The sequence below is a fragment of the Branchiostoma floridae genome, chromosome 10 (genome assembly GCF_000003815.2).
Source record: "Branchiostoma floridae strain S238N-H82 chromosome 10, Bfl_VNyyK, whole genome shotgun sequence".
Classification (NCBI taxonomy): Eukaryota; Metazoa; Chordata; class Leptocardii; order Amphioxiformes; family Branchiostomatidae; genus Branchiostoma; species Branchiostoma floridae.
The window spans coordinates 4,448,580-4,465,729 of NC_049988.1; the positions used below are offsets into that span (position 1 = coordinate 4,448,580).

At 42.4% G+C, this 17,150-nt stretch overlaps 1 protein-coding gene and 1 long non-coding RNA gene across 2 annotated transcripts; one reads left to right on the forward strand and one right to left on the reverse strand.

Annotated features, from left to right (window-relative positions):
- Window positions 1-1,275: 1,275 nt before the first annotated feature.
- Window positions 1,276-2,663, reverse strand: LOC118424450. Its single transcript, XR_004832198.1, has 3 exons — window positions 2,343-2,663; window positions 1,902-2,110; window positions 1,276-1,627 (listed from the first exon to the last, which is right to left on the reverse strand). It is a non-coding gene; the product is annotated as an uncharacterized LOC118424450 (long non-coding RNA).
- A 1,484-nt stretch (window positions 2,664-4,147) lies between these two features.
- LOC118424619 (all-trans-retinol 13,14-reductase-like) lies at window positions 4,148-14,635 on the forward strand. The gene is made up of 12 exons (XM_035833260.1): window positions 4,148-4,552; window positions 5,210-5,392; window positions 5,669-5,802; window positions 6,238-6,345; window positions 7,055-7,256; window positions 8,235-8,432; window positions 8,978-9,100; window positions 10,289-10,408; window positions 12,090-12,224; window positions 13,143-13,312; window positions 13,737-13,896; window positions 14,385-14,635. The coding sequence occupies exons 1-12, from the start codon at window positions 4,336-4,338 to the stop codon at window positions 14,519-14,521; spliced, it is 1,887 nt and encodes a 628-aa protein (XP_035689153.1). The 5' UTR covers window positions 4,148-4,335; the 3' UTR covers window positions 14,522-14,635.
- The last annotated feature ends 2,515 nt before the right edge of the window (window positions 14,636-17,150 follow it).

The following is a 17,150-nucleotide window of genomic DNA, read 5'->3' on the forward strand; positions in this document are numbered from 1 at the left end:
ATGGGCCTGTCCCATATTTATTACACAAATTACACAAGACCATGGGCCTGTCCCATATTTATTACACAAATTACACAAGACCATGGGCCTGTCCCATATTTATTACACAAATTACACAAGACGATGGGCCTGTCCCATTTTCTATTCCACCAGACCATGGGTACAGCCCATATTGCAACCACCACATGCACATGTACAAGACAATGGGCCTGTCCCATATTTCACAATACAATGCCGGGCTCCGCCTAGTCCATAATGTAACTCAAGTAAAAACTAACACCACCTGTGAAAAAATACAAATTGCATCAGGATCATGTGCCCAGTCCAGAATAGCAAATCACCTCGTGAACGTACACGCCAACGGTCTGCCTAAATACCACAAACGACCACAAACGACTCGGAAATACCACAAACGACCACAAACGACTCTAAAATGCAGTGTATATGGGCCAAAGACCTTGTGTGGCGCTCTGGAGACATTGTTTACACATTTATGAATTTTAAAAACGCAGCAAGTCCTGCGTATTCACCAGTTATTTCAAGTTAGTCCGCCGGTTTCAAGATCGAAGCGATTCTGCGCTGTCAATGAATGCGTGCTTGCATTTGAGGATGAAAAACACTTAGTATACAAGTTTTATTAGTTGACAATGATAGAATAGAGAAGCGATTCTCGGCCGCCATGTTGGATCGCCCGTGCTGGGAGTCTGCATGGGGAAGTTCTCGATACCTTCCACGGCACCATAGACGACAGGACGATAAAACTATGGACGCTGTTGGTTCATAGATTATAGCATGGCACTATTCTATCATTGTCAACTAATAAAACTTGTATACTAGGTGTTTTTCATCCTCAAATGCAAGCACGCATTCATTGACAGCGCAGAATCGCTTCGATCTTGAAACCGGCGGACTAACTTGAAATATTAAACTGGTGAATACGCAGGACTTGCTGCGTTTTTAAAATTCATAAATGTGTAAACAATGTCTCCAGAGCGCCACACAAGGTCTTTGACCCATATACACTGCATACTAGAGTCGTTTGTGGTCGTTTGTGGTATTTCCGAGTCGTTTGTGGTCGTTTGTGGTATTTAGGCACACCCCACGCCAATACTTACCTGCAGCTGGTAGCGAACAATGCTTGTACCACGCCTGGAACTAAACCGCTAATTACCATAACTATGACACTGGAAAATCACGCACGTGAATCAACATACCCAAGGAGGTTTCAACCTCCTTGACATACCTTACAATTGCTACACAATGTAACGTTAAACGATGCAAAACAAATTTAATGAAATTTCAGCAAGAGTTAATGTCAAACACAAAACGAAAACAACACCATGAAATCACACATTGATATCGCCTTCCCTTCCGACCGCTGTTGCAGCCTTCACCCTGCCTCCACTACTGTCCATTCCCTCGAGCTCCGTGCCCGTGGTTGTTCGGCACGGCAAACCCCGACGGCCTGCGCTAAATCTCCGACCCAGCGTCAGCGTTCTCTGGCGCTCGTATCCCCTTGTTTCCTGTCGCGTCGGCTGTTCTCTGGGCCGCGGCGGTGTCCTAGCATGGCGTTCGGGCCCTCCGTCGTTCTAAGCTCCATCGGCGTTCCCAGGTGCTTCGAACGGACCTGTACCATCAGAGACAATACCAATTCCAGTTAAACATGTCACTCACAAAATATATGTTTCCAGTCGCACTCTGATTCACAACGCCCTCCACACGACGCTCGGTCTGAAGGAAGAAGGGCCCCACAGCCGGAAAACGCCATGCACGTGCAAACTCACATACCAACAGACAACTCTCGCACCTGGCTTCCACCTTCTGACCAAAATAAGCGAAAAGTACACAGGAAAATAACAGTGAATGGCCCAACCTTCGTCACCTCAGTAACATACAAGTACCGTACTTCCCCATTGTTTTTCTCTCAGTATTTCTTCGTTGTCTGCCCGACGGATTAGCCATCTACGTCCCGGGTCCGAGTCAATCCCCCATGGCTTGCGCGTGGCGCTTGGCTTCCCTGCTGCCGCCTGGTGTCCCAGACCTGCCCGGCTGGATTTCCTTAAGCTGCTGGTGCCGGGGCTCTCACTGGCGTAGTTAGGACTTGCAATATCTAAGAAACAATAAAATTAAGAGAGATTCCGACTAAATTCGTCCCTGCATTCACGCCACACCAGGCCGCACCACGACCATCAGTGAAGGAAGAAGGGCCCTACATAGATAAAGCCGTGCACGTGCCTCTTGCATACCGACAGACAATCACCACACCTGGTTTACCCTCTTCCGACCACAAAACATATGGAATACACCAAAAAAATTCAGAGACCAGCAAATTAACGCCCAACCTTTTCCCTTCAACGGTAACAGATACCACGACACTTGCTCCCATGCCGGAAAATGTTTCCTCGGTCTCCCACTCCACTGTTCGCTCCTGCTTGGCGTTTGGCTCCACGGCGCTCGACGATCCCACCCCGTGCGCCCTGTGGTGGTTCCGTCGGCCAAAACCCAGTTCTGGCGGTCTGCCTTGCACGTTCTGCCCGGCCCTCGGAGCACCTGGCGCCGGCGACCAGTCTATGGGGATGAGTCTGTCTAACTACGCAGTAATTAGTCAGCTTTTGCGTTATATAGATAGCTTCACGTGGACAAGCCAATCACAGCGCAGGAAGAATAGTCAAACCCAGTCTGGAAAATCATTCTTTTACACATAACGTCAGCTTTATGTTTTGCAGGGCTTGGCGTGTCTGTTTCCCTATAACTCTGCACATTGGTCGTTGCAGCCATTGCAATGCTTTTTATTTTGCAGCCTTGCACCATACATTCTTACTGTGCAATAAATAAAAAAAAAATACAGTCTGTGGCATGAGGCTCTTCTTTAGCAATCTACACAACCGTCGTTCCTTACATACACTGGCCATCGTACTTGATATACTGTAACGTTAATGTCCTTGGTTCTTTATATCTTCTAATAAAGATTCTTAGACTTTGATAACCCCCAAACATAGCCCTAAATTTTGTGTCAGCAGGCCCATCAGGTGACCTTTGAATTTACAAATACAATTTAGCTGACCCCAACAAGTCGTAGCTTGATGATACGATAAATATAGAATGCCTTGTCAGCTGAACCAAGACCTGACCAATGCAAGGAGGTTAAAATAACTTGCCCTAACAAATAGATGGCACTTGTCTTACAGGAATCGGCTTGGCAGCTTTCAGAGAGCAAAATCATACAATGTACTACGCCAATATCTATTTCAGTATGATTATTTGTGAGCATTTACCAATTTGTGACCACGATGTGTCTGGTCGAGAACGTTGTGATATTGAAGAATATATTACAATGTATTCAATATTAAAAATATTGTATGTAATGTCATTGGTCTGATTGACCTATCTCACATTAATTCGGGTAGAAATCCTTTTAGATCCATGGATTTGAATCTAACATTACCACACTTATTCAATTACATATATGGCATACTCTAGTCATACAAGAATTAATGCAAGAATGGAAATATAAAAATAACTTGAGAGTGGACCAAAAAGTTTCCTTCATGAACGGTAGTCAGGGAGGTTGGACAGATGACTGAACACACAGAGCATTGTGTACTTTTAAGTACACAATGCTCTGTGTGTTCAGTCATCTGTTAAAACGATGAATTCTTTATTTTTGTTTTCCTACATCTTCTTCGTCGACTTTGGAAAAGTTTTCTCGCAGATACATAATATTCAAGACTTCATTCAACTCATTTTTTTCACATGGCAAAAATCACTTGCACCAAAACGTTTCTGCGTGCTCAGCACAAGAGCTTCGTTGACAAGTATGGTGGAAGATGCGCGCGTAGATATCATCCATATAACGTTATAAATGTTGTCATAGGCTATTTTCACATTCTTAGTCTTTACAGTGTTTATAATAGCGCTACTTTAAACAAACTAACAACATGACAAACGCTTTACACAAACCATCCTTGCAAAGATATTAGTATCTTTATATTAGTTAACATTTTCCCAAGGAGGTTATAAAGATATATATAGACATGTCTATATAACCTCCTTGATTCCCTTGAGTAAATTCCGAAATGCATCTAAACGTCATCGATCACCCCTACGCACCAAAATTGAATGGACTGTTCCAAACAGCTGATCTGTAGGTCAATGGTCACATCTGACATCACATATGCATGTGCCAAGACGTACCGGTACCATGCGTTACGTTTGTTGATATTATATCTTCTCGAGCCATAAAAGTGAAAGTCATCGGAGCAGATCGGACGAAAGCCTTCTTAATTCGTTCTTAATTGAACTAGACCTTTCAACCCGTCATCATTGTTCAGAATCATGGCTACACTGGCCACATATTTTGCAGTCTTTGCTGAAAACTTCTCAGCTACCTCCTTGCTGATCTCCGTTTCCGTCCTGAGTTCGGTCTTCCTCCTTCGGAAGTTCTCAAGGAGTGATAAGTCGTGCAACCCCTTCAAGGAGGATGCCAGGAGACCACCAGAACCTCTGGTCATCGACAAGGACGCCAGGAATAAAGTTCTGAAGAAGGGTGCCGGTGAGTATAATTTTAAGTGGAAACCATATCAACGTGAGCCCCCCGGTATCGCTCTAGCTCTACGGTACTGTGAGTGTTGCCCGCCCGCCAAGATCATTAGCTCAAGCCGGCGATTTTTTATGGGGTTGCTTTCAGTCCTTTTTCAGTAATTTTTCAGGCGACAGTAATTAGAAAATGCCGATAAAACGACCCTATGCTGGTCTGGTGAGAATGGTTGAAAGGCTATATCAGTGTTGTACTGTAAGCGTATTGTGTCATCTATAATTTCATTATTTAACCGTTACACAACTGTCATCATGAAAGTTGTGAAGTTTTTGTGCCTGATATTCAGTCCCAATGCTTTTATGTATTTTTGATAATGCTGGCATTAATCACATGTATATAGTAACTTGCATATTCATAGTTTATGCATCATCAGAATGATTCAGCATTCTCTTGTGACCTTTAAACTTATAACTACAATGTATTGTCATGTGCAAATTGCCTCTTAACATTTAGAGGTGTGAGGTTGCATATGTACAGGAACTTGTTTTTTGCCACACCTCTGGGGCGGAGACGATAGTATCTTAATTTTTTACCATATGAAATTTGTTTCAGACTCAGTTGCATTAAGTATCTCCTATCCGAATGACATTTGTAGTTTATTTCCTGTACCAGCATTTTCTGTGGAGAAGGTGCCCTCTGACCTCGACGCCATCGTGATCGGGAGCGGACCGGGGGGCTTGACGACGGCGGACATCTTGCGCAAGTCTGGGAAGCACGGTGCTGGTTCTGGAGCAGCATGGGAAACCAGGCGGTTGTCACACACCTTTGGTCTCAAAGGGCTGCAATTTGATTGTGGTGAGATTTTCCTAACTTAAATAGTGAAACATTATAGCTTGACTGCGCATGCATTCTAACACAAACAAGAATTGTCTTTTTTGGCAATCCCGCAGGGGCGTAGGCATTTTTGTCACATTACAGAGGGCATTCATTGCAGAAAGCATTTTGAAATCCTGTTCAAAAGTTTTACCTCTGAATTTATTTTTTTCTGCCAGGGACTTATTTTTGCTGTAGGTTTTACTCCATATGATGCATTGATTATATAATGACCTTCAACTTAAATTTGACCTTCAGGGATCCACTATGTGGGGAAGATGGAGGACAGTAGTACTGTCAGAGTTTTACTGGACCAGATCACGGAGGGGCAGCTACAGTGGGCCAGTTTGGACGACGACTATGATGTTGCTGTACTTGGTGAACCAGATCAGGTCTTATATTTATTCAAATTAAGTCTAAATGATTAAGAGCAAGTGATAGGGCCATACCATTTGAAATGATGAGTGGGCTGTTATACCCAAGATTTTCATACCCATCCCAGCAATACCTTCTGCTTGTTGCCACATTCTTGTGTGTGTGTGTGTGTGTGTGTGTGTGTGTGTGTGTCTGTGTGGTATGTGTGTGTGTGTGTCTGTGTGTGTGTGGTGTGTATGTGTGTGTGTGTGTGTGTGGTATGTGTGTGTGTGTGTAGTATGTGTGTGTGTGTGTGTGTGTTATATGTGTGTGTGTGTGTGTGTGGTACGTGTGTGTGTCTGTGTGTGTGTGTGTCTCTGTGCCAACATGTAACTTGTGTATGCCAGGATTTATTGTCTTGATACTTGGTTCATTGTGGGTAGGTATTGAAGAGACCTTTTTCTGTACCTCAGATGCGTTGGGTCCCCATCAGATGTGGAAGACAACAGTACAAGCAGGAACTACTGCAGCATTTCCCAGGGGAGGAGCAAGCTATTGAGATGTTCCTAAAGAAAACAAAGGTACCCTTATTGCTAAATTCATTGCTATACAGATCAGGATGACTCGGCCTTTGCTAACTTGGCCCGTCAACTCTGCCCAACACTCTGGTCAATTAGGCCCATAACTACTGTCAACTTGGCCAACACCCTGGTCAACTCGGTTCAACACACTGGTCAACTTGGTTCAGCACCCTGGTCAACTCAGCCCGATAGTCAATACCCAGGTCAACCTGGCCCACCACCTTGGTCAACTCGGTCCAACACCCCTGTCAACTCAGCCCCATACCCTGGTCAACTCAGCCAGGGTTTTGTTTAGCGTTAGTGTTAGGGCTGGATTAGGGTTGGGACAGGGCTTTGGGCCAATTTTACTAGAGTGTTGGGTTGTCATGTTTATAAGCCATTGGCTGAGATAGTCAATAATCATGGCATTGGTAGATCTATCTGTCGGCTACATAAACAAAAATTGGTGCCACCCTATGCACCATGTGATGCAGGAGGGACTTTAACTTAATAATGGTCACTGATCATTAGTTACAGTCAAACCTGTCTATAGTGGCCACTCAAGGGACCGGACAAATGTGGCCACTATAGACAGGTGGCCTCTGTATAGAGGTGGCAACTTGTAGATAAAATACCCAAGGGACCGACAAAAAGTGGCCACTATGGACAGGTGGCCCCTCTGTAGAGGTGGCCCCTAATACAGGTTTGACTGTATATTTTTGCACTCCAGGAAGTTGCAGATGGTGCAGACATCTTAGGAGTACTGAAGATCTTACCTCTTTGGCTGTGCAAGGTCTTAGTCAAGACAGGCATCGTGCACGTCTTAAACAGCTTCTTCCGATACATGTCAAGATCCACCAAGGAGGTCTTAGATGAACTGACAGACAATGCTGGCTTGAAGACTGTGTTTGCACACAACTTTGGAGACCATGGTATGTACAAGGGGAGATCAATAAGTTCTTGGCGTCACCCAGAAATGATAAGCATAACTCAAATTTTGAGGCACGTAGTATGCAGTGATTACTTTCCAGTCGACGTCTTTTTGAAAAGCAGTAGGTAAGTGGCGAGAAAAACAAGGTTGAATTGTGATCAGACATGTGTGGGTCGAGTTCTCATGCCTTAAATTCTTTACAGACCATATCAAAATGTTTGATGAGGATTCCCTTTGTATTCAACTAGAAGTGGGTGTCGGACTTTAAGCAGAGCTGAAGGTGACTTGCAGCCCTCAGGTCGCAGCTCAATTGCACATATTTATCCTTCTTCCTTACTTAAGGTTACTGGGTGTCGCCTGCAAAGTAATAATCATCATGATTTGAATTTTGGTACACATTCATGAAAGGCTTCATACTTTACATCTGTGCTTCGAAATTTGAGTTGTGCACCTTTTTTCTAGGTGAGGCCAAGATGTCAAACAGGTTATTTCAAACAGGTGGCAGAATTTCTCTGATGACATATGAGTTCTATTCTAAGTTCCCTTTCAAAAGACTCAGCTACAAAGACCTGATCGCAATACAACTGATATGTCAATAGAAAAAAATGAATTGTGGGTGCTGCCAATAAGGCTAGGCAAGTTAGCTGATTATAGAAAAGTTTAACTTATTGGGCTTTCAGAAGTTTGACCAGTCCTCTAGTCTTCTTCAGGATAGACCTTGAGCATCAGGTTGCTGAGAACATGTGACCTTTTGTAAATGTTAAGAGAGCAATGGGTCAAAGGTTGTTCAATGGTAGCCTGTAGTGGCCCCGGTCTTGGTTTAGTGATGACCCTGATGTAGTTTGCTTCTACCTGTAATTTTGTGTTTAACTTAAAACTTAACCTTAGAAGGCAGTTCAATAGAGTGATTCACTTGACCTTGTCGGTCTCTAACAGGTGTTCTATTCATTGATTTCTTTATTTGTTTGGTCTCACACAGGCGTTCTCCCCAGCAAGTCAGGTTTTGCTCTACAGGCTAGCCTGGCAGAACACTTCAGGGATGGCGGGTACTACCCAGTGGGTGGGGCAAGCGAAATAGCCTTCCACATCATCCCCGTTATCAAAAAGGCTGGAGGAGCTGTGCTCTGTAGGGCACCTGTCAGTCAAATTTTGATTGACAACGATGGACGAGCAACAGGTTTGTAATCTATTTTTTATCAGCAACTATGAGTAAAAGCCTAGAAGGAATTGATGTGTGAATTGATTATTTTTGGTGCTGGTACTAAAAATACTAGTAATTTGATCGCTTCTATACGGCCTGCCCAACATTGCCGGCCAGGGGTCAGTTATCAGCGCTGGACAGTGGAGTTTGTGTTACATAGACAAAGTTCTAGTTTGGTCTACTGCTTTTTTGCAGCTCTTCATGTAGCAGAATTTTAGAGGGAGGGGTTGCTAGCCCTTTGTCAGACCATCTTGATTTTGGATTTGTAGTAAGCCCAGAATATATATGATTCAACCAGCGCGCACTTTCGCAAACTCTTGCTTTTATTGATAGATGTGGTGGAAACTTCAATGTGCCTCAGGTGTGGTTCTCTTCAAACACTGATCCAATGCTAAACTTTATAATATGGCTTCCCATGGGGATACAAAATACAGCTTACAATAACTATAATTATTAGAAAAGACATAAAACTTGAAGGCTTTTGATCTGATGTTGTACTGTGTTTTATTTCCTTGATGAAGGTGTCCGAGTCCAGGACAAGAAAGTTGGAGAAGTGGACATTCATGCACCGGTCATCGTGTCAGCTACTGGTGTGTACAACACCTACCACAACCTGCTGCCTACAGAAGTGGCACAAAACACAGGTGTGTCTAGACGCCATAAACAACAAAAAATGATCACAAACAACTACAAACGTGTCTAATATACAGTGTGCAATGGGGCAAATATATTGTTTTTATATCATCTCTATAGATGCAATTAGGAATTAACTAAGTTTTCACACTAGGTACTTACTCCATGTACACTGCATATAGACCTGTTTGTGGTCCTTTGTGATCATTGTGTTGTTAATGTAGACCAACAAAACACAGATTAATTTAACCACAATACAAAGTTTCTAGACCGTACTAAATCAATACCATGTCGAGATATCAAATAGCAATTGCGAAGAGGAGAGAAGAGACTCGGGAGCTATATTACGGCTGGATACCAGGCTACATATCAAATACATAGTGCATTATGGAGCTGTGTGCAATTGATGATAAATATTATCTCTCTCTGTAAATATATTTAAGTTTTGTGTTGCACATTAAACTATTTATATATACAAACTATCTGTATTGCCAGGATAAACGCCTTTTGACGTAACACACCAGCTTCGCAGGCACACGGTGTGGCAGCAGCTGGTTATATTACACTGAACAACCCGTCACATCCACCTTATAATTTTATAATGGCAGGTTCAGTGGCCTGCGAATTTGGTAATCGAAAGGACACCTTCAGTATTGCTGAAAAAAAAGGCATTTTGAATTTGAGCTGATATAGGCTCATTGATGAGTGGGCTACTAATTGTAGAAATTCAGAGGGGCGAGTAAGAACAGATAGAAACAACACCCCGACTCCCGGGATTCGAACCCGCGCCGAACCCGGGCAGCCGGATCACAAATCCAACGTGCTAACCACAACACCAAAAGCTCAAGAGCTGTTGGCGTGGTCAGTTTGGCAGCGCTAGAACCCCACTGTTACACTACTCCCCCTTTTCTTTTCAAGATTCGTCCTCGAATCTCCGAGATCGACATCCCTGTGTGGCACATACTAGCCTGTTACTCACAGGGCCGGCGTGGGAACCATTGTAGAAATTCAGAGGGACGAGTAAGAACAGATAGAAACAACACCCCGACTCCCGGGATTCGAACCCGCGCCGAACCCGGGCAGCCGGATCACAAATCCAACGTGCTAACCACAACACCAAAAGCTCAAGAGCTGTTGGCGTGGTCAGTTTGGCAGCGCTAGAACCCCACTGTTACATAATCCACAGCATTGTGTTCCAGGTTTGGGTGATGTGTTGAAGGCTGTTAGCCAGAGCTGTTCCTGTCTGTCTGTATTTGTTGGTCTGAGAGGAACCAAAGAGGAGCTGGGTCTGAAGGCACAGAACATCTGGCTCTTTGCAGGTAAGAGGTGTTTCAGTTTAACCCTAAGTACATGTAGTTTTGAAATGGATTGATTAATGAGTAAACTTTTCCAGAATAATTGATTTAAGCTAAGATTCTTCAGTCTTGGTCTTTTCGGTTTTCTGTGTTTGAGGCAGTGTTCTAGCCAGCATCCATCCTTCTGTCCTTTGACGGAATTGTGCAGCTGATGATGGACACCAATTTTGTCCTTTCGGTCCTCTGTGACGGACAAAAATCGGCATGTTAAGATATTAAGCAAATGAAATATTGCAAAAAGGTTCTGTCTTTTGGCAATTTTTGTGAGGGAAAACTATTGAACCTTAACTTGTATGCCTAAAGTGTGTGGTAGCTTGCAGCTTTAACAACAGACCTATTATACCGAAGACTTAATTTAGGACGCATTACATAGTACTGTAATCTCTACTTAGCACTTTAAGCATATGGAAAAGAGTATGGTAGTTGGACTAGCCCCCTGCTGTAGTGATAGTGCAATTGGCCCAAGGGCTATAGAGATGGAGATGGCAGCTGCCTTTATCTATCACTTAGGCCACACCAATTTAATTTCTTGGTTCACGGATTCGCTCGCTCCTATTTTTTGGAAAAAAAAATAAAAATAAAAATTACCACTCAGCAAATTTTCACCATTAATGAAACAATTCACCAACTTCCTGGTGTAGCAAATTGGCCTTTATAAGCTCCTTAAAGTGTGGGTACAGTTGCAGTTACTGTACAGTATTAAATAGTGTTTTTGTACTTTTTTCAAGCTGAAAACTTTTTATCCTATATGTTTTGGATTGGCCCTTACCTTTACCCCAAACATTTTACAATTTTTATTTTTATTTTTATTTCGCCCTTTCGCTCCATATTTTTTATGAAAAAATCTGTGAACCAAGAAATTAAATTGGTGTGGCCTTACTGGTAATTTGCTGAACCAATGTATTGTGATACTGTCTCTGGGTAATGGGAGAATTGTGTTGGCATGGGGAGGTACATTGTGTAAAAGGTGTTGGAAGGAGGGGGATGGGTTCCACCTCCCAAGTCCCAATACTATGTCTCAAATGCAATGGATAACTACCCACTGCCTCTACAGCCTCGAAAGAAGTCTAGATCTAAATGTAAGGGTTGTGGTAGTGTGTAGCTGGTTTCGATGGCGTCCCTTACATGGAGTTCGTGCGATTAGCTGCCGATGTTAGTTGTACACGCAAAACCCAAGAAAACACGAGGAGTCGGTGCTACGTCGGTACTTCTTTGTTCACTCTCTCTCTTTCTGATCTTAACTCTCTCCAATCTGAACTCTAACTGAGTACAGAAGTGCTGCTCTACTATTTATATGTTTCCTTATCTATTAGTGAAAGTTACATTTTTCTGTGTCTTACTCATGATGACTTATATCCTGGGCAGTTGATAGAAAGCCACAAGACTGTGTCCCAAATATGGTGATGTCCTTGTACATTGACCACAGAGTCCGTGCTCACTGACCAAAGAGCCCTGCTCCCCACCGGAGGAACGGTGATTAAGCCTCTCCTGGGGTCATTGCTCACAGTGTCCTTGTGCCATCTCAGAACTAAGTGAGAGTGACTTACAAGTTTGGTATCTCCTAGACATGAGTGTACATGCACATACTGCACTCTATTACATAAAAAAAATAATTGGACTACGTTTACCTTTGCCTTTACTCCAGGTAATGATATGGAGAGGCTTCAAGAAGAATACAGCAGCCTGACACCAGAGGAAGCTTCGGAAGCCGACCCTCCTGTACTCTTCATCTCCTTCCCTTCTGCCAAGGATCCGTCCTGGGAACAAAGATGCAGTCCTGGTAAATTGTAGTTCCTTCTGAAAGGGAAATTGAACTTCTTCTGAGATAACCTTACTAAGTGCTAATGGAGTGTCCACCTATAAAGTAGGTTGCAGTCCTGTGCTCATTCCCTGCTGGTGCCTATAGCCTAGGTACCATCCTGGTAGTAGTCTGGAGACTTGCACATTCAAACTGTTTGGTAGTGACATCAATTAATATGCAAATCAAGGAATTGGTTCTTGAGTTCTAGAGCGCTTGCTCGATGACAACAGGCCCTCCCACAAGCGGATGGAGGGCTTGAACCCATTCCTAAATTCGCTCATGTGTAGGGACCAATCAGCGCCCTCATCCAAAATTTGGACAAATTTCAGACGTTAACGTGGCCAAGGATCCCAGATGTAACAGCAGAGATGATGCCTAACAAAATCGGGCCAAAAAATTAGCACCAAATACTTTTAATGATGGGAGAGGGTATAGGAGTTAAACACACATGCAGTGCTATACCAGCCTCTTGGTTGTAGTACACAGATGTATTATCTGTGCTTGCACAGTTGTGTGGCCCAAGGGCTACGGAAACTGCGATGGGCAGCATCCTATACACCATTATCATGGTGTGGCAAAGACCTTCACTTATTCATTGAAATGTTATTGAGTAATTCAATGGTTGAGTTACAGTTTACTGTATTGAATTTCTACTATATGTTTTAAATTTAGACCAAAATTTAATGAGTGTTGGAGTCCAAAAAGAGGGAATTTAGACTAGTATTTGAAACCTAAGAAAGTCAGTAACCTAGTAAGTTGCAAAGTAGTTTTATAGTTAGGGTTGCAGACTTAACCCAGAATCAAAGGTTCTGGGTTTGAATCCCTGGCAGGCCCCAATGTAGCCAAATATGAGCTTCCATGATACATATAGTTTTTTTCTTCTTGTCTCCTTTCCAGAAAGATCAACATGTACTATACTGAACTTCTCTATCCCACCCGCTTGGTTTGAGCGCTGGAACGACGAGTGCGTGAAACACCGTTCTGACGAGTACCAACATCTGAAGCAGGCTATTGGACAGCACATGTGGGAACAAACCTGTCGGCTCTTCCCAGAATTGCAGGATAAAGTGAGTTTAGTTATCCTTAGGGGGGTAATAATTATCTGTTTCATCATTTGATATACAGAACTGAAATCTACAGCTTCGGAAATTTATGATACACTATTACCAACCGGTGCAACATTGGGTAGAGCCTTTGCCTTAAATTGGCTGTAGGTCGTGAGTTCGATTCCCGGCCTAATCACACCAAAGACTTTAAAACTGGTACATGCTGCTTTATCTGCTTAGCACTCAGCACTAATGAGGAAGAGTATGGAAGTCAAACACACATCACTAGCAGCGGACTAGTGATGTGTGTAGTGGCTTGCACAAATGTGTGGCCCAAGGGCAACACAAATGGAGATGGGCCCCATCTCTAAGCATCTGTTACAGATGTACAGGCAACTCTAATTGTTAATTGAATAACAGTTTATTTTTGCCATCTGATTTCCAGGTTGAGTTCATCGAAGTTGCCACATCGATCAGCAACAATCACTACATCAACGTGTCCCACGGAGAGATCTATGGGCTGGAACACTGTCGGACACGCTGTAGCGCCGAGATGGCGCTAAAACTGCGGCCGGAAACACCAGTCCCAGGGCTCTTTCTTACAGGCAAGAATGTGTTCTACTAGCTTTCTCGAATGTGGACCGGTGTATCTTAGTTGGAAATTTAAGAAATTCAGTATAAAATACTTTATTGAAGCTCATCTGTGTTGGTAGTGATCATAGTACAATGCTGAACTTCATTCCAATAGGTGTACACAGACCAAATTTGCAATGACTACTTTCTTCAGGATCAGTACTGATGTAACAGCAGAATTAAAGCGCTGCCAAACTGACCAAGCCAACAGCTCTGAGCTTTTGGCGTTGAGGTTTTGCACGCTGTTTTTGAGATCTGCCGGCCCAGGTTCAATCCTGGGTGTCAGCATGTTTGTTTTTTTCTGTTTCTACTGCCTTATCATTTCACTGATGACCAATTATCAGTAGTATTGATCAAGATAAAAAAATTGTAGTACTCCAACCTTGCGGCTCACTTGATACATCTCCTCAGATCTTGAAAGGACTATATACACACAATAACCTGGTTTTTGTTCTTCCAGGCCAAGACATTTTCTTGACTGGGTTTGTCGGGTCGGTGTTCTCTGGTGTCTTCACAGCCGGAGCAGTGCTGGAACGCTACGTCATCCAAGATCTCTGGAACCTCTGCAAGAAGATCAAAGATAAGAAGACACAATGATGGCAAAACAAGAATAGTTCAATAAGAGCAAGTTTGACTTGACTTAGGCCACACCAATTTAATTTCTTGGTTCACGGATTCGCTCGCTCCTATTTTTTGGGAAAAAAAAATAAAAATAAAAATTACCACTCAGCAAATTTTCACCATTAATGAAACCATTCACCAACTTTCTGGTGTAGCAAATTGGCCTTTATATTATAAGCTCCTAAAAGTGTGGGTACAGGTGCTGTTACTGTACAAAAATAGTGTTTTTGTACTTTTTTCAAGCTGAAAACTTTTTTTCTTTATGTTTTGGATTAGCCGTTACCTTTACCCCAACCATTTTACAATTTTTATTTTTATTTCGCCCTCTCGCTCCATATTTTTTATGAAAAAATCCGTGAACCAAGAAATTAAATTGGTGTGGCCTTACGTGACTTAATAGAAGGCTGATTAAAACTTCTAAAGTGACTATAAAGAAGAATTATGATGAATAAAAAATTATAGAGGTTAGACATACAAAATGGAAATAAGATATTCTGTCAGTTCCATGTACAGTCAAACCTGCCCGAGCGACCACCTCTTCTCAGCGACCACCTGGCCATTTCGACCGCTTTTTCTCGGTCCCGATTTTTTTTTCCATTGACGTAAGCATTAAGCGACCTTTTCTCAACGACCACCTGGCCAACGCGACTGCGACCGCCCAAAATTGGGACACATAACGACCGCATCATTTTCAACCTGGCGATTTTTTATAACTAGCGCGATTTTGTGCCGAAATCGGCCAGTTTGCGTCGGATTTTGAATGCCATTACAATGTTATTATTATTAAAATTACGTACAGTAAGTATTATAACGTTGGTTATGTTTAAGTACCTTGAATGTCGACGATTTCATGGCAGTTCTTTTCTTGTTATGAATGACGTTGCCGACTTGCTGTCTTCCAGGGAGAAATTGTATAGCCAACTAAATATAACACTGGTGCATCTAACGACCGTACACGCAGGAATGCAACATGTATAGCACGTACTTCATTGTATGGTAAAAATTCGATTTATAGAAAGTAACGTTATATCTTTTTTAGACTAGAGTAGACAGTAGAGTTTCTCTGGCGCAGGTAGGAACGTCCTGATCCAATTTGTCCCAATTTCTGTTCATTTATTAAAATTCACCAGGCTTACTGATGATTATTACTTACAGTAACGTTACGTTTTTGCGTGTGTGTGTGTGTGCTTGCTATTTGCCATTTAAAACACAACGGAAACCATTTATACTATGCATCGGGCATGTTTTGAGTCGATACTCTTCTCAGCGACCACCTGTCCAAATCGACCGCTTTTTTCCGGTCCCCCGGGTGGTCGTCTTGGGCAGGTTTGACTATTTCTTTTATTGAAAATTGCATTAATGCAATACAGATGGCATCCAAAGCAGCAATGCTGATGTTGGGTCTTCTTCTTCTTCGTTGCTGATGTTGGGTGCCATGATATTACACTATAATGATTACTGTAATTCCTGATTTTTTCACTGTAATGTTATGTTCACGGTTTTCACGGTGACGACTGTAACGTGAACATATCATTACCGATAAAAAATTATTCACAGACTTTTTTTCATGCGCACTTGCCTCGACAGTGAACATTTAGTTCCGAGAACACGTTCAATTTTCTCAGACCGTGAAAATTTGGTACCGTGAAGATAAAGTGAATTACAGTATTTTAGTCAAGTTGTAGTTATCTTTGACAGGTTTCACACTGCATTTTTCATGAGATGATTTCAAATCTATCAGGTGTACAGCATCTTGCTTATAATAGCCCACCCAACATACGGTCGGCTCTCAGAACAGTTACAGTCCCAGACAGCAGAGTTTGTGTTACACGAACTACACAGCATTATCTTGTCCTTGTATCATGTTTGTCACAAACTCACTGTACTGGAACGTAACGGAAAAGCTCTGTAAATTTGTTTACACAAGTTTTAAAAAGAGAGAAGAGACTCTGTAGATTTTAGATGGTATAAAATGCAACCTCTTTACACCTATAACATTACATCTAACTTAATGCATTTAGCCCATGTTGGGCAGGGATATGCAATAGAAATTATTGTCATATATAATTTTAACTCCCTGTCATCACTCATTATCAGAATTTATTATTTAATAAACCTTTGATAGTGCTTTTCATTGCAAGATTTTGAACAGGATATTCTTTCGTATGGACAAACTTTGATTTGATTTCCTGGTAGCAGGAATCAAGAACTGAAAGTATGCATAGAATTGTAAGGTTCTATATTGATGTTCAATACCATTAAGAAGAGGGTCTGCATGCTCTTTTACGTAAGGCGTAGGCAGCCTATTTTATTTCCCGTAATTCGTAGGGAAAACCATCTTATCTACGTAAATCGTAGCGAGGTGACGAAATTTAGCGTAATTGCCTTCCTTGATTTAGCGTAATACGTAGGGGGTTCTCCTGAATTCAGCGTAAATCGTTGTCAGGACCCCCCATACTGACCCTCTAAGAAGGGTGAATATTTTGCACAAGCGTCTATGTTCATTGAATGATACATATCAATGTTGAATGTGATAAGCAAATTTTGTGTTTTGGTCAAGAAGGTGTCAATCTGATTGGCGCATCATATGTGTCATTGATGCCAT